General features: G+C 36.1%; 1 protein-coding gene across 3 annotated transcripts in view; it reads right to left on the bottom strand.

The window, feature by feature from the left end:
- Positions 1-3,401: 3,401 nt before the first annotated feature.
- LOC124549065 (parathyroid hormone/parathyroid hormone-related peptide receptor-like) overlaps positions 3,402-18,538 on the bottom strand; it is a 498,163-nt gene continuing 483,026 nt past the window's right edge. For all 3 annotated transcript variants that reach the window (XM_047125217.1, XM_047125215.1, XM_047125216.1), the window contains one exon: positions 3,402-4,112. In XM_047125217.1, coding sequence (XP_046981173.1) covers positions 4,096-4,112 — 17 coding nt within the window. In that variant the 3' untranslated portion in view covers positions 3,402-4,095. The remainder of the gene's footprint in view (positions 4,113-18,538) is intronic.

The raw sequence follows: 18,538 nt of genomic DNA, 5'->3' as shown, positions 1-18,538 counted from the left end.
GTTTGTTCCAGTGCAGCAGCATGTGAACATATTCTCTAAACAATAATGCTTCATAGACAGTGTTAATTTCAAACTACAAAAATAGAGTCAAGCTCAAAAATGCAGCAGAATAAAGACAAGCAACATTGAGCCATACACACTCTGACTTGAGTGCAGTGCACAAATTTATTTATTATGTCTTTTCTTAATGTGCAAATTGAGAAATTGATTTTCCTTAGTATTAATTCAGAAAAACTTCTTAAAAACCGTGTTTTCTGCAAAATTCCTATTTAGACCCTTGTAGACCTATGTGTATGATGTAACCCATTTTAGATTTGATGAGGTAATGACTAGAACCAGGTTGAGAACACTTTTCCACACCACCATCATTTGGAACTTCCGCCCCCTTCATTTTTTCACATAAGTAAGAAATCATTTGGTGCTTCCCTCATTTTTCTTTACATCATACATTAATTGCTGTTCTTTGGGCCCTTGTTAAGGCCTTTAAAAATAAATCTTATTCAAGTGGGTACAGAAATAGAATGTTTTCACTACTAGATGTGATACACCCAGTGTAAAAATTTTGCACTAGAGGTGTCTCTCACACCCATCTCAGCTTGGCATCCCACACACATCTCAGCTTGGCATCCCAAGTGGCCTTTTGCAATGCTTGGGCCTAAAACAGGCCCTGCTTATGACCAAGGTCTTTGTTGGCAGGGCTGATCTTTTTTAAGAAGATGAATCTTTTCTTTTCACTTAAGAATATTTTCTTTTGTCACATCAAAGCCTGAACTTCCACACCAGTTATAATTATCATCCACTCCCTAAATCTTTAGTGTTTTTCATCATAAACTTTATTACCTGTACTTGTCTTTTTTGATTTAATATTTCGCAGGGGAAAGACATGTTAATTGTTGTGGAGAGAGTGAGTTGAAGATCAACAACCTTTTTACCTGTGTAATGTTCTCAGTATATTTGCAATCAGTTACCTTTATCCAAATTAAACTTGTTTGTATTTAGAGTCTGTTAATTTACTACATACATATTTTCTCTTGGAAAATATACAGAGTTTGTTCCACCATTTAATGTAAGAAAATTTTTAAGAATTAAATAACTGCAATCAGATGCTTCAGTCTTAACTATATCTATCATTATTACATAGAAAATTTTTAAGAATTAAATAACTGCAATCAGATGCTTCAGTCTTAACTATATCTATCATTATTACATATGTGTAGCTTTGAGAGATCAAATAGTGAAGGCATCACATGATGAAATAGTTATGGCCTAGTAGACATCTTCAGATAGCACAGGAGATATTGAATTTAATTAATAAAAGGAGAAAATATAAAATGCAGCAGATGAAGCAGGTGAAAGGGTTTACAAATGTCTAAAAAATGAGACTGATAGGAAGTGCAAAATGACTAACAAGGAGTGGCCAGAGAACAAATGTAATGATTTAGAAGCATAGATCACTAGAGGAAAGGTGGATACCGGATACCACCTACAAGAAAATTAAAGAAGCCTTTGGAGAAAAGAGAAATAGCTGTATGAATATCAAGAGCTCAGATGGAGACCCAGTTCTAAGCAAAGACGGGAAAGCTGAAATGTGGAAACAGTGTACAGAGGGTCTATACAAGGGAGATGAACTTGAAGACAATAGTATAGAAACGAAACAGGACATAGATGAACATGAGATGGGGGAACAAAATACTGTGAGAAGAATGTGACACAGCAGTGAATGACCTAAGTCGAAACGAAGCCCCAGGAGAAGACAATGTTCTATCTGAGCTACTGATAGCCTCCATCTAGTGAGCAAGATGTGTGAGATAGGCAAAATACCTTCAGACTTCAAGAAGGATATAATAATTCTAATTCCAAAGAAAGCAGGTGCTGACAGGTGTGAATATTATCAAACTATCAGTTTAGTATTTCATGGTTGCAAAATATTAACATGAGTTCTTTGCAGAAGAATGGAAAAACTGGCAGAAGTGAATCTTGGAGAGAATCAGTTTGGATTCCAGAGAAATGAGGGAACATGTGAGGCAATACTGGCCCAATGATTTATCTTAAAAGAAAGGCAAACCTGTGTTTATAGAATTTTTTGACATAGAGAAAGCTTTTGACAATGTTGTCTGGAATACTCTCTTTGAAATTCTGGAGGTAGCAGAGGTAAAATACAGTGAGTGAAAGACTATGTACAATTTGTACAGAAACCAGACATCAGATACAAGAGCCAAGGGGCATGAAAAGGAAGCTGTGGTTGAGAAGGAAGTGAGACAGGCTTGTTGCCTATCACCGATGTTATTCAATTTGTACACTGAGAAAGCAGTAAATGAAACCAAACAAAAATCTGGAGTAGAAACTGAAGTTCAGGAAGAAGAAACAAAAGCTCTGAGGTTTGCTGATGACACTGTAATTCTATCGGAGACAGTAAAGGACTTAGAGGGGCAGCTGAATGGAATGACAGTGATATTCATACATACAATACAAAAGGAGAAATGATTTACAATGTACATCAGTCAATCTTACTGAGGAACACAAAAGAGTAAAAATCTTTGATCACAAACTGAGTGATGTAAAAGATTCAAAGGATAATAAAACTAACTTGAAATACAAACTCTCTCTACTCTACATGACAATTTCGGAATGTGTACTGATATGGTTGTGTGTGTGTGTGTGTGTGTGTGTGTGTGTGTGTGAGAGAGAGAGAGAGAGAGAGAGAGAGAGAGAGAGAGAGAGAGAGAGAGAGAGAGATGTACTGTACAAAACTCTGTAGTATGCATGTAAGTAACAATAATAATAATAATAATAATAATAATAATAACATGCTGAACATAAAAAATCCATGGAATCTGCAAATAACTAAACAACAAACTAGCTTACTTTCTAGTCAAAGACAGAGTTATGTCTGATGTAAATGATTTACAGTGGCTTAATTACCAGAAACAAAATGTGCACAAAAGTTTATATCTTAAATAATGTCTTTGCATATTTTGATTGGGTACCTGGCACTACAGGTATCAAATTTATGGTAATTGCTGAAACTGCAAAGAACACTATCAGTAGAGAAAATTTTTCTTAATGCATTCTTCACTGGTGTGAGGGTAGCTGAATCCACTGATAACTCTTAGATAACAGTAAAACACTGAACTGTAATGTTTATGTCTAAGAACTCAAGGTTGCTATAGAAAAAAAACTCAGCATATCTCTAATTTTGTCAAAAACATATTTGTCTTTGAAATAAACTTTAACTGCTGTAAATGAAATTGTTTCTTCTTCATTTAAATGATGGAAAAATAACTGTATTTATTTTGTTTGAGGGATGTGTCACTGCATGTTACTAATGAATTTTGATACTGGAAAAATGTTTTCTAATAAGGAATTTTTTGTGTCAGTGTCAAATAGAAAATAACAACATCTTTGTCATTAATTTTAATATATTACATGATTTAAGAGAGATGATGATGATACATTGTTTATGTAGATGGAGATAAATTCTAATGGAGTATTACTGTAAGAGATCTATTTTAGATTATGCAACTTTAAGCATTCAGTTGAGCAAGTACACAATTCCAGAATGAAATTTTCACTCTGCACCAGAGTGTGAGCTGATATGAAACTTCCTGGTAGATTAAAACTGTGAGCTGGACCAAGACTTGAACTCAGGACGTTTGCCTTTCACGGGCAAGTGCTCTACCAACTAAGCTACCCAAGCACAACTCATGACCTGTCATCACAGCTTTATGTCTGCCAGTAACTTGTCTCCTACCTTCCAAACTTCACAGAAGCTCTCCTGCTAGAGCACTTCCCATGAAAGGCAAAGTTCCCAAGTTCCCAGTCTTGATCCGGCACACAATTTCAGTCTATCAGGAAGTTTCATGTACACAATTTTTCACAAGTTAAACACCTCTTTCAGTCCATATATCACCTTTCATTATGAGTACAGACATTCACATGCTTTTATTGTTGCAAAATACTAGCTTAAATTGAACACATTAAGGGGTAACAAATTTCTAATTCAGTCAGGAAGTCATTGTTACAGTAACTTTTCAAATTTATGATTTAGTAGCTTTAAAATTATTTTTTCTTGTCTGCAGTGCCTGCAGCTGAGACTCATAGGAATGCTTTTCCTGCAAAAACATGGAAAATAATATTAGAATTTCATATAGTTTGTTTGAAAATTTATCTATTTTGTTCTTCTCTTTGAGAAAAGAGAGATTTAAATAACTTCATAACACTCCTAGACAATAAGTGATAATAATAAGATTTATAATTTTATGCTTTTAATAGTTCCTCTTTTACTGTGGATATTTTGGATGGCAGTAGCATACAAAAATAATATATTGTACTGTGTTATGATCTGTAATGATAAAAATAATATCATATGACAACCAGGAAAGGATATTATGTGCAGTGTATTCCTTTGTTCAAACAACAGAATCAGGTGATGATGTTGATGGGTGGGTTTTCTGGTGTTCTCTACATTTGAATCTTTGGTGGTCACACTACAAGTGTGATTAAAATAATTATTGAAAGTTTTGTTAAAATAAACTAACTGAATCTCTCTCTCTCTCTCTCTCTCTCTCTCTCTCACACACACACACACACACACACACACACACACACACACACACACACACACACAAGTAGTATAAAATACTTGATATTAAAATACAATAGCAGATCCATGCGCTTAGAAGTGTTTGGAAAAAGCACATTGGAACCCCTTAGTCCAGCCACATTTGCACTTAGAATCACTGCAAATCTTGGGTATAGGTAGAGCAGTACGTTTTGCATATTTTCATTAAATAATGTCATATGGTATAATTTTCTGGGTAACTCATCTTTAAGAAAAAAAATATTCATTGTGCAAAAATGTGCTGTAAGAATAATCATCTTGTTGACATCTGTTTAAGGATTTGGGCATTGTGACTACTTCTTTACAGTACATTTATTCCCTCATGAAGTTTGCTATAAATAATCCACTACAGTTCAAAAGGAACAACGAGGTACAAAATTACAATACCAGAAGCAAGAACGATGCTCATTACTCCACATTAAGCTTGTCTGCAGTACAAAAAGGGGTGCACAATCCTGCAAACAAAAACTTTTTGATCACTTACCCAGTGATATTCAATGTCTTACAGATAGAAAAGCAAAATTTGATAACAAAATGAGAAAGTTTCTTCTTGACAACTCCTTCTATTCTGTAGAAGAATTTTTATTACTGTAACATGTAAAAGGTGGTGGGTATCTCATCTGTATATCTTTTTTTTAATAGGAAAAAAAGACCTTAGAAATGTTCAAATGTAACCATATGTACAAATTATTTCGCAATGTGAATATAAAATGACCCGTTCCACATCATTATGAACTGTCATGCAAAATGATCATTGGAATATGTAACTAACTAGCTAGAATGCTAATATCCTGCAAGAGGGACAGTAAATTCCATTATAGTGCATCCCTGATAAGCTTACTGCAGCTCTATGTGCCCTGGCATCCAGCAGAGTGATAAACCTACAGCTGTATTCTTAGTTGGTAGAGGGGGTCATGTGGCAGCAGAATAATTTTTTCTGCTAGGTACCTCAGACAAATTGTTTGGGGGCAAATTATGTACCTGGAGCAGATCAGAAAATTCTTTCTTTGATAATGGCTCAGGATTTCATATAGCTTCAACACTGTACCTCAGTAATGCAATACGAGTGAGAATAGCAGAATGAAAGACTTCAGACTCTCCTGCTCAGACCCATCTATGTGCACTGTAATAAAATTGCAGTGCTTATCTAAAATTTAAGCTGAATATTCAAAAAATAACATTTACAGTGCTTTACCTTTATTATTATTTTATTTTAATGCTAGGTCTCCTGGATCTTCAGAGGAGCTTTGGTGACTATTTGTTCCAATGTTGGAAGAAAAATAAATATTTCAAAAAGACCTCACTGACCTCTGACTGTTAAAAATTCATCTCATTGTATATGTGAGAAATACTATGGTGTACTGGTGATGGGGGAACCATAAATTTTATTGGCCTCCTATATCTTGAAGCTTTACCGTCTGATAGAATCTGGTGGCTAAGCAGCCTCTGTACAGAAGCTGTGAACGGGAGTTGTGTTAAAATCCCCTGTGGCCAGCCTAATTCCTTTGTAGTAGGCTGTATTAATTTCCTTTTGGTGAGAAACATAGTGAGATGAATAAATCAAGCAACCACAATCAATTATAATAATTTTTTTATAATCCTGGAGCAAATAAGCTTAATTTGTTTTCATTGTCTTGTAATTGATGCATATTTCTATGTCAAGTTCTTTAAGGGACCATGCTTTCAGATCCCTTAGATGTAGCACTCTAACAAGTCTGTTATCAAAACTGAGGCCCAGAAACTTAAATCTTTGAAATTTAAAATGGTATATCGCATTCTAGTTTCAGAAATATTAAAAACATAGTATGAATATATATTTCTAAGAAGAAAATTTAAAACCAATATGCTTTACCTACTCCTACAGCCTTGTAATTGTGAGTTACAACAGCCACATGGCACCTGAGGGAGTGAAGGATGATTAGAAAGTCAAAAACTCATCCACAAATATGAAGCTCTAAATAGAGCTTCTAAAGGGAATGTTAGTTACAAGAGGCTCACATCTAAATCCTATATTGAGGAACACTGTTGTATTCCCCAGACTGATCAGATAGGATATCACTAACTCAGTATTAAAAGTAGTATGAGGAAAGAAATAATTACAATAAATGAGTAGACTTCCACAGAAACCATATGAATGGAGCTATCTAAGAATACTGTACCTTTGTGAAGTATCACTGGCCTAATCAAGATCAAAGAAAACAACTATAAAGTCATGCCTGTGCAGAATAGGGTGTTATAGACCAGCCCCTGCCTGGGTTAGGTTATCCACTAGTGCAAAACACACTGAAATGACTAAGGAGCTGTGTGAATTCTAAGATACAAGGAAGGTAGCAGTTGACTGTTTACTGTAAGATGTTTCCTACATGGCTAATGAGGGAAAAGTTATAATAGCTCTTCATATGTCTGTTCCTTCCCAAGTGTGAGGAGAAGATTTGAAATTACTTGTTTCCATGACTCAGAAAATGGTCCCATTTAATACATAACAATAAAATTTGTGGTATGTTGCCTCAATAAACTATTGTGTCTTTTCTTATTACATAGTGAGGTATCAAATGCTACAGAAAAGGCTGAATCCAGCTCACACAGAGAAAAGGCAGTTGTCAGCTTCACTGTTTATGGAACTGAAGTCTCCCAATCACTTCGCTAATGCAATCACTTAGCAGAAAACTGAACCCTGGCTACCAGCAGTAATGATTTGAGTGAGGTGCACTGCCATAGGTTGAATGGTAGTTTGAATAATGTTATTCATCAATGCAGCATTAATAGGTCATCTTGCACCTATAATTGAAAGACTCCTGGTGGTATCTCACACAAATGAAGATTTTAAGGAAATGAAAAATTGTTACCAATATCTGTTCCTTTTATCCTTAATAATTCAGTGGCACTTTGTCAACACCACATCAAAAGCTGTCAGACTTTCAGCAGGTGACTGACATTTGAACCTAAACAGAGCCATACATCAGCTTTTGTTTGTAGAGCAGGACTGTTTACACAAGCAGGTGACAGACTGTCTTCATATAAGTTCTGAAGAACTGTATTAGCAGTTTGGTGGGTCCAATTTTTTATTCATTTAATTCGTTTTGATCTTAAAATGCAGGAAGCTGGCTGTACAATGTAGTTTACTTTGCTAAGTATCCATTTTAGTGGCTTTCTTTCAAGCACTGTTCTATTTACCAGGAACATCCAGTTGGAGAGAGCTTCACTAGATTGTAAATTGTTAACCAGATACCACTGGGTAGTGTTTGCAAGCACAGGAGGACATACTGAAAGAATGATGGCAGAAAGCAATTCTAAAATGGTGCTGAAGTGCATAATTTCATCCATTTTTGGGAGACATATTGTTCTGCCCAGGTGATTATGGTGGTGAACCTTGATTGTATATTGTGTACATCAACATCTCCACAAACAGAACCTAAGCTGAGGGAGTTGTAGGATATGTTTGTTGATAGCCTCATCAATGATGGCTTCATGCAGTGGCAGGTAAAAGGAACAGTTCATTGTCATATATGACATATGCACTGTAGCAGCAACTGACTGCTAGATTGTGCTGAGAGGGAGAAGTGACCAGAGGTATTTTTTGTTGACACAAATATTGTCACTACTATTTTAGCTCTCTACCTGCTGAGGTCAACTTTTCTGCAGGCCTTTAATATATGGGTATCGATGCCTCACCTGTGCAAAGAATCTCAATTCCCTCACATAAATCCTGAGTCATTTTATATACCGATCCAGAATGGGGGTCACTTTATCAGTTAAGTTTTATTTGATCCTGATCCTTACCCTTCTGCCAAGGTGAGGTAACTCTGAAGTACGGGAAGTTGTTAGGCAAACTTCATACATGATATCATTATATTCTCTAGTGGTTCATCAGACATTGTAAAGGATGCATGATGTCATAGTTTTAGTGTTATTATTTTTCATTTATTAGCACTGTTCATTAAAAGTTTGTCTTTTGGAGACAATGCTGAAGCTTTAGTTACAGTAATATTACTTCTTTTTCCTCTGACTGCCTCTTGGGAAGATCTGGTGACATATTTTTCTATGCACTGGACCTTCCACACTGGATACAGTGGTACATTTAGGTTATGATTCCATTTTGTAACTGCATTTAATGTAGGTGCATTTTTTATCACCTGTATCTATCACTGCCTTAGTGTCAACTCTAGTCTGCAGAATGGAATGTTACACCAGTGAGGTGACAAACTTTAGGATGTTAAGTAATTCAATGATATTAAATCATGTAAACTATGATATATGTTCTGAAACTTTGATTTCATGCATATTTTTCCTTTTATGAAGACCATAGTCTATCTGCAGGAAGCTTGCCCAAGTAACTGACACAAAGAGGCAGATACCCATTTCATGTGCAGGTGAACCACACTTCCCACAGGTTGCCTGAAGACCTTTACACATGAAGGTAGTACATCAAAATCACAAACACATGAACATTTCATAGGATTTGGCATATGGAAATAAACTATGAGGCAGGTAACAGCAGCTGCAACTCATTCTGGGTACTTCTCATTTTATTTTATTTATTTTTTGTTTTTCTTTTTTCATGGACCACACTTGTAATATGGGCAATGAGACCAAGGCCTTTGTTTCCTGTAACACACAACATTCCACCTCTGCATTACATGGGAATGCTGAAGCATACAAAGATTTTGCAGTTAAAGAAGTCTGGCTAAGCTCAGCGGTCTCCTGTTCAGGAACCATCAGGCACACCGAACTAGTAGCTAAGTTAGACTGAGCTCTCTTAGGTGCTTGCCATATAGCATGACTCAAGAAGGATATGTCGCTTACTAAGTGCTATGGATATGATCAGTATTATTCCCAAATAACAGAATCACAAAATACAATCTTAATAAATGAAAAGCACCAGTTTGCTTTTGTTCTACAATATTGTAGAACAAAAGCAAACTGGTGCTTTTCATTTATTATAATGTTGTTCTACCAAGAACCGACGGAAGATTCTGCTAATAAAATACAATCTTCACTAGATAGTAAAATTATTGAGCAGTGGAAAAACACATGAATAAGATGTAAATAACAAGTTGAAATCATGATCAGCATCCAAACTTGAGTTCAGACTTGGATTCTGTTTCAGTGAGTGTGCATGCATGCATGCTGCACCCAACACTCACCATCATGCGCATGTGTGCCTACACACACACACACACACACACACACACACACACACACAGCTACATCAGTATGGCTAGCAGTCTACACCATGTGTGTGTGTGTGTGTGTGTGTGTGTGAACTCATATCTGAATGTTGAGGTATTTGTTTCTGTTGCTATGCACTGTTCAGTGCTTACAGTATTTGCCACCTGGTTATCTTTCTGTATTTTGGTTTGTATCGAGGATTTCCATTAACATATCAAAATGTGTTTGTTAACCCTACAGTGATGGAAGTAGTTAAATTTAATATATTTTTGCATTAAAAATTTTTCAAAATGTGTGAGCAGATGACTAATATTGCAACAAAGAATATACCCCTTGGTGTACAGTCTATTACTGATCAGCTAGCTTCATGAGAGAAGTTGAATTGTTAGTGCCTTTGGAGTACGGTAATGTGCTTGGATCATTGCCAAACACTGCCACTGATTGATATGTTTTACATAATCAGATAATCAGTATACCAGGTGCTGCTGAAATAATGACTCAAAGGATGACATCAACACCAAAGTATGGATGAAAGGATCTAATCAGCAATTGGCATGTCTGAACATTGAAGAGGAAAGAGGATTGTCACAAAGTACAGAGGGGTTGGCAGATACGGGTCACAACAAAACTCAGTCAACATATTGAGGAAACTCTTTCTAAAATAATAAATAAAATACCACAATAATAATAATAACATTAAAAATTCTGCCACCACTTGGTGAGTAGATTTTCTATCCATCCAATTAAATAATTTTGTAAATAAAAATTACCAGTGTCATAGGGATCATGCAAATGATGTTAAATGCCACAATAATGATTGGAAGAAAGTAGTACATTCTGCTGATCATATGTTCATCTTTTCCCAAGCAACAATCGGAAGTCAAACATATAAATGTCATATACTTCTTAGTGAATCTGTGACACCTTTGTATATTCTATGTGACACAGGAGTACCCTGCAGCTAAGACTGAAGCCAGGCTATTGCAAAGCAGCTTCAAAAGTCCATGTCCACAAGACTTGCAGTATTTACAAGCATAAGCCCTGAGTAGATAATGGCTGTAACAAGTAGTATAGTACTAGAAAGCAGTATTCATGTTGCACAGAAACATATGAACACAAACACAATAACATCATTCAATTCATTCACTCATTCCTTCTTTGTGTTATGTATATCTTATAGCGAAGGAGAACTTTTCTAGTGCCTCTGCAATGATAAAAATTTACAGAAAAGTTAATTTACCCATGTTAATGGGTATTGAGCTCCATAGCTGTGAACTGAATTACTTGAATAAATATAACCAGCCACTTTTTAAATAGCTTTATTTATGCCAAGACATGTTTCAGGCTTTCATCAGTCTTCGCTGGTGCACAACATTGAGTGAAACTAAAAGTGTTTGTGCTAAGAATATAAAAGCAAAAAGAGAATTATAAGTTATAGAACAAAATAAAAAAAAACAGCATTTAAAATGCAGTCAATTAAAATATTGTACTGATGAAGGTATAATTGTATTAAATGATCTGGAGATTGGTGAAAACTGAAAATGCATTTGGCTTCAATAAAACTCTAAAATAAAAAGGCTGATTGCCATATTTCTTCAAGCAGCTTTAGATAATACTTGTCTGAAATAATTTCTGTAGCACATTTTTCAATTAATTTTCATTATTGCACAATAGTCTAAATGTTGTTTGAAAATTGTATAAATTGACATAATACAATCAACAGGAGAATTCCTCCTGAACAAAAAATTGATCTTTTAATGAACTATGTGAGTTAGATGAGAAGTTTTCAGACTGACATGGAGATATTATTGAAGTAAATAAAATTTTGTTTCTGTGGTATTGATGGACATAGTGCACTAGTATAAGTCAAGTGTCAATTTAACATGCAGAATAGGCTGCCTCATAGGCTTCTTAAATTTCTAATTTTGTGAATGTTTTGTTTTAAAGAATAAACAAGAGTACCAAACAGAATGTCTAAAACATTCAGAATGGTTTATCACCAAAATAAATAAATCAAAAATTAGTGAGGTTCATAAGAAGCCTCCTCAATGATTTTCAAATGTGTTCATATTTCGTCGCATATGATCCCTGTGAGGGTCAACAAATAATTGCTACCATACATGGAAACTTGTAATCAAAGAAGATGATGTAGAGAGTTCAGTGAATCTGCCTGCTGCTCCATATCCATTTGAAATAGCTTTGATCTCACAAAAACTCTGTCATTTGTTTTTTACACGACAAACTGTCTGTCATATCTATTTCAGCTCTATGTGTTCAATAGTTTGGTCACCATTTACTGAAAGATTTTATCCTTACAACTAACCAAATTGTACACACTTGTATCAGATGTTGAAGTTCACAATTGGATTTGTCTTGTCGACCATGGATATAGCACATCATCTACATATACATTTTCGCTTTTTGTGGCTTGCAGAATTATATATGAGACATCTTTCACAGTTACAAAGACATCACAGAGTGGACCATAGTCTCTCAAAACTTCCTGTACTGCAAGACCCAAACAGTGTAAACCTAAATGTCATATGGAATTGTTTGCTGAAATATCCCACAGGGTAGGTTCAGCTGCCCATTGGAAAGGATGTTCTTCTGCCTTGCAAAATAGCCTCTTTTCTTACAGATATGTGAGAGTTGTGTTGTATGCATAGTTTCAGTATTCAGGTGAGTGTAATGGATGTGTGTATAGTGTAGTATCATCATGATGATGAGAGAAGGGAAGGCATGAAATCTGATGCAGCAACTGCTCCTCTGAAATAGCATCAAGAAGACAGCCAAGATTAATATCTCGACCTCATGGATGGAAGAGCATCAATTTGTGATTTAATCCAAGACATTTTCAAAAACACTGGTAGTGAGAAATGTTACACCATCACTCCTGCTAACCAAATACTGGCTGATCCGGACATGTTATTTTTTTCTGACAAAACATGGCTGCATTTAATGCAGTATGTGAACTTGAAGAACAATCAACGTTGAAGTCCTGGGACTCCTCATTAGTTACATCATAGAGACTCCATATGACAACACAAGAGTGTTTTGTGCAGTTAACATCATACAAATTAATGGACTGGTCTTTTTCTGCCATACCATAACTTCTTAAAGGTGTGTGAACAATATACTTCAACCTCTTTTTCAGAGAACTGAAAACTAATAACTATGTTGATTTAATGCAGGTCAGTGCAAGAGCACACAGTGGCAATGTATCTCTGACAATATTACAGGTACAGTTCTTATTGTCAGTTTCCATGGAAGTCAGAATGTCATACTTGGTCATACTACATAGATGTAGTACAGTACACTATGTTCTCCCTGATCCCTGCGTCCCCTGTACAGGATCCTTGGATCTACCACTTGCACACTACTCATAGGCAACAAGGGGTGTTAGATCCTCTAAATCATGAAGAGGAGACAGTATCCACAGGAGAGTATAATAGTTGAGATACCTTCGGTGTCTCTGTTACGTGTCTCTTGGCAGCCTGCCAAACACACAATTTGCAGCAGCTTTAAATATAACAACATTTCAGGAGATTTGCAGCTGCTTATAAACAGGAAACAGCTCATCTATACCTGAGAACAGCATTAACTGTGAGGGCTTCATTGTGGCTCGTACAAAGTTCTCCTGAAGAGTAAACAAACAAAACTAAGCTCTTTCTGAGTTCCTGGATCCATTGCACTACAATAATTACATTTTTCTGTGCAAAAATGAGCTATTAATACCTAAGAAAGTGATTATGAGAGCATATCAGAATTTTATCCTAATTCTAATCCCACCGATTTCAACTTTACTTCTCAACTGCCTTGTCCTGATTAATCATAGGTGGCTCTGCTATAGTAGCTGATGGTGATGGTTCTGCTGCTGTAACAGGTGGTGGCTGATATGCTACTGTTTGTGGTTGGCATGCTACAGTTGGTTCTGCTGTTTCATCTTGTGCTAACTGCAATCAACATTTCCAGAACTTTATAGCTGAGAAATTTCTTACTCTTTTGTGACATTCGCCTGCTTTATTTCCTCATTGATTGTCCTTGGTATCAATATACTGTGTAGCTATACTGTATGAAAAATGGGAGGGTGGAAGTTCAACACTGACTACTTTAAATGATGTGGCCGACAGGTGCACATTTGCGTTTCACAGTTCTTTTTCACTGCTCACAACCCCCCCCCCCCCCCCCCCCCCAAAAAAAAAAAAAAAAACCAGTTATATGGCCAGTCCACTATAAGTTAACTTTTATAATCCTCATTAACACATTCAAGCAAACATCCACATACTGCTACAATAGTTTACTGATGAATGTCTAAGAGCAGTAAAATCTTAACCACACAATTCAAAGTTCTTGCAGAATAATACAGTACATATTGAACAGACACTGTCATTGTTTTAACACATGGCCTATTTGTCTTACACTTATTTCACAGTTAAGTTGATGCATTGTTGTCGATCTAACAATTCGGGTTCATCATCTGAAACTCGCGCGTGGACTGACTGTCTCGAGACCAAAAACTGGGCCTTTATATATCATCCCAATAATAGGTACTGAAACTATACATTGTTTGAGTTACAGAAATTACAACTGAAACATAATTCATTCAATTAACTGAATACCAGTATACAGAAAAATTCTGTCTTTTTAACAGTTTATTCTACTACAAGGGTTAAGCCGTATTATTTGTTTCAGTCATGTAATTAACAGATATAGTTATACAAACAATAATTTTGACGAAATTGGTAATTACTTTGGAATTAATTAAGGGCTGGCTTTGCTAACATGGTTTTGAATAGAGCCAAATAAATACTTATAGAATGCCACTGTTGCAGCTTCCAAATGTTTATAATTAGTACAGAATTTACATTTGTTTATAAGTCAACAATAGAAACAATTACTGAATTCACCCTATAACGAAAGATATTGACTAGGAGTAGTCAAAATAAATTGAAAAATCAATTACATTCTTATAAGGTGTACACGAAAATCGAGTTCTGCAAAAAATGTAAAAAATAATGAGTCTTTGTGTATTCAGTGCAATTAAAAGTATAGTGGTTCAACCTGGAAAATGTTACTGCTGCAAAGTTAAAGCACAAAACACAAATGAAATCATTACAAGATCAAAATCTAGTGAATAAACCATGGCAGATGTAAATTCAGTGACATCAGTATGTAAACATTGTGATGACTTTTGTCTCATTTTTGGTATGTTGGAAATCTGGCTCATTGTTTGTATACATCGAGTATGATGAGTAGACTATTTTTGATCTTGATGTTCACTATCTTAATTGTGCTACATCTAGTGTATTTTTATCAGAATATAAGTATTATGAACAATCTGTTACTTCTCGTTTTCAATGCCTAATCTTGCTCTGCTAACAGGTTATGGGCCCAGAACGGCAAATCTATGTTTGTTGTGTGGGTAGGAAGATAAATAACTGAAGAAACGTGTTAGGTTATGTGCCCGCGTTGTGTGTGATACTTGTTTCGATTTGTGTTTTGTCAACTTCATCAGCATTTGAACTCTAATTTTCAGAAGAAATCAGTCTCATATTCTAGTGCTTTGAATTCAAGTGTCTGAAAATGGCTTCAAATGTAAGATTGACAAAAACCACTACTCCAGTGGTAGACAAACTGCGAAACAAGGATGATTATAACACATGGAAGTTCAGAATGAAACTCATTCTAATGCACGAGAAATTATGGGATTATACCATTGGTGCAAGTACTGCTACGAATGCAGAGAAGGATATAGATGCGTGGACACTTATTCTTTTGCATGTGGATAAATCTCTGTATGCGCAAGTGGAAAACACAACAAAAGCAAATGAAGCTCAGGATACTTTGGAAAACCTGCTTGTTGGTAAGAATGAAACCAGATGGATTAATCTCTGGGATGTTCTGCTGGATACTACACTATCCAAAATCGAAGGGACTATTCAAAATTACGTTACTCACATGTTGGATGTAGCCAGCAAACTGCAGAACATCGACAAACCAGTTGATGATGGGATAATTGCACTGGTTATGCTTAGAGATTTACCAAAAGTTTGTTTACCACACTGGATGGGTATAGAGCCCAGTACAGTGGATGAAAATTTCACATCAGAAAATATCAAAGCAAAGTTGCTGAATGTAGTGTGGAAGAATACCTCAAGTTGGACAAAGGTGGCAGTGATAGTGCCTTATTTACAAAGAATTATAAGAAATCACAGTAGGGTTTCTTAAAAGACAAGCAAGAAAAGAAGGAAGTGAAATGTTTCAATTGCTGGAAGTATGGTCACTTCAAGTCCGAATGTCCTCAGAAGCAAGACTTGTCAAAGAAAGAAACAAAGGGAACAGAAAAGTGATTGTTTTGTGCACTTGGTATTCCGTTTTCAACCAGAATGAGTGGATCATTGATTCTGGAGCATTGTCACAAATGACATCAAGAAAGGAATGGCTTAAATATTTTGACAAAGAAACATACAGAGGAGCTACACAAAAGAACTGGCCTTCAATAAAATATTATAAAAGTGGAAGAGGAAATAAATGAAAATAAGATATGATGCAAGGGTTTGTGAGATGAACTTGACAGCACACTGTAATAATTCCAATTCCAAAGAAGGTAAGTGCTGACAAGTGTGAATATTATGGGACAACCAGTTTAATAAGCCATTGTTGCAAAATACTAAAATGAATTATTTAGAGAAGAATGGAAAAACTGTTTGAGGCTCACCTCAGCAAAGATCATTTTCTGTTCCAGAAAAAAGTAGGAACACCCAGGACATACTAACCCTATGACTTATCTTAGAAGATACATTAAAGAAACGCGAAACTACACTTATAATATTTGCAGATTTAGAGAAAGCTTTTGAAATTGTTGACTGGAACACGTTCTTTGATATTTGTTGACTGTAGTACATTCTTTGATATTTGTTGACTGTAGTACATTCTTTGATATTGTGAAGGTAGCAGGGATAAAATAAAAGTTATACAACTTGCACAGAAACCAGACTGCAAGCATAAAAATTGATGTACATGAAAGGTAGCAGCAGTGAAGAAGGGCATGAGACAAGGTTGTAGCCTATCCATTATGTTATTCTGTCTATACATTGAACAGGCTGTGAATGGAGCCAATGAGATATTTGGAAAAGAAATTTATGTCTGTCTATGACATGCATGAATGCAAAAGTAGCTATAATCATTACACACAGATGGAAAATAACCTGTATTTAGTACATGCAAACTCAAGTTTATGCCAGAAAGGAATTTTCCACATGGGAATTAAGCTATTTAATTAGTTAACTATACCTATTAAGAACTCTGATGACACAACATTAGTTCAGAAGCCGTTTGGGGCACGGCTAGAGGGAATTAAATTATGAAGTGAGACACTAACAGTAGTAGCTTGAGTCTGCTATCTGGGCAGCAAAATAACTAATGAAGGCTGAAGCAGCGATGACATAAAATGAAGAATGGTTAACAGGAAGAAAATACATTTCTGTAAAACAGACATTTGTTATACATTAGGAAGATTTTTCTAAAGATATTTCTCAGGAATGAAGCTTTGTACAGATGGGAAAAGTGAACAATAAACAGTCCAGTCAAGAAGAGAACAGAAGATATTTGAATATGGTACTTCAGACAAATACTGAGATTATATGCTAGATATTATTAGCTATTGGACTAATTCCTTCATCTGGCATAGACAAAAGAAACATTTACACATGCATAACTGACACACACATTGTCACTGTAATCTCTGGGCACTAAGGCCTGATTATCACTGTGTCTGAGGTGACCAGTGATCATTATTGCATTGGGTACAGGAATAAAGAAGAGGCACGAGCAGGAGGGGGAGTGATAGCAAGGTAGGGATGGGGAAAGATAATAGTGCTGTCTGGGGACAAAATAGTGGTCTGCTAGATGCACCATCAGGCGGCTGTACTGGAGAAAGGGGGGGGGGGGGGAAGAGAGAGGAGATAAGCAGAGAAGGGGCAAAGATTCTGTAGATGTAATGGTAAGACAGCAGTTATCTATGGAGCTGGATTGGGAGCAGGGAGGGGGATAGGCAGGTGAAGGACAGGGACTAGCAAAGTTTGAGGCCAGGAGGAAGATATGGAGGGTATGTTGCAGGGAGAATTCCTACCTGCGCATTTCAGAAAAGCTGGTTTTGGTGAGAAAAATCCAGATGGCACAGGCTGTGAAGCAGTCACTGTAGTGAAATGTATTGTGTTGGGCAGCATCCTCAGCAAATGTGTTGTCCAACTTTATCTTGGTCAAAGTTTTGTGGTGGTCCTTCATGCAGACAGATACTTTTAGAGATCATGCCGCCAAAGAACAAGGCATAGTGATTGCAGTTAAGCTGGCAGAACACATGTCTGCTTTCAAAGGTTGTTCCTGCCTTTGATGGGGTAGGAGATGCATATGACAGGTCTTAGTTAAGTGGTAGTGGGAGAATGTATAGGACAGATCTTGAATTTGCATCTATTGGAAGAATCTGAGCCATAGGACAAAGGATAGGAGCAGAGGTGTAATATGAATGGGCAAAGATATTGCTTAAGTTGGGTGGACAGTGGTATAGCACTGTGGAACTGTCGGGTAACTAGTGTGGAGGATATTTCTCATTTCATGGCATGACGAGAGCTAGTTGAAAACATTGTGGAGAATGTGATTCAGTTGCTCCAGCCCTGGATGATACTGAATCACAAGGGTTATGTTTCTGTGTGGCCAGACAGTGGATATGTGGAGGCTGGTAGTTGACTG

The sequence above is a fragment of the Schistocerca americana genome, chromosome 1 (genome assembly GCF_021461395.2).
Source record: "Schistocerca americana isolate TAMUIC-IGC-003095 chromosome 1, iqSchAmer2.1, whole genome shotgun sequence".
Taxonomy (NCBI): Eukaryota; Metazoa; Arthropoda; class Insecta; order Orthoptera; family Acrididae; genus Schistocerca; species Schistocerca americana.
The sequence above is the reverse complement of the archived record's forward strand: the minus strand, read 5'-3'. Positions and strand labels throughout refer to the sequence as shown.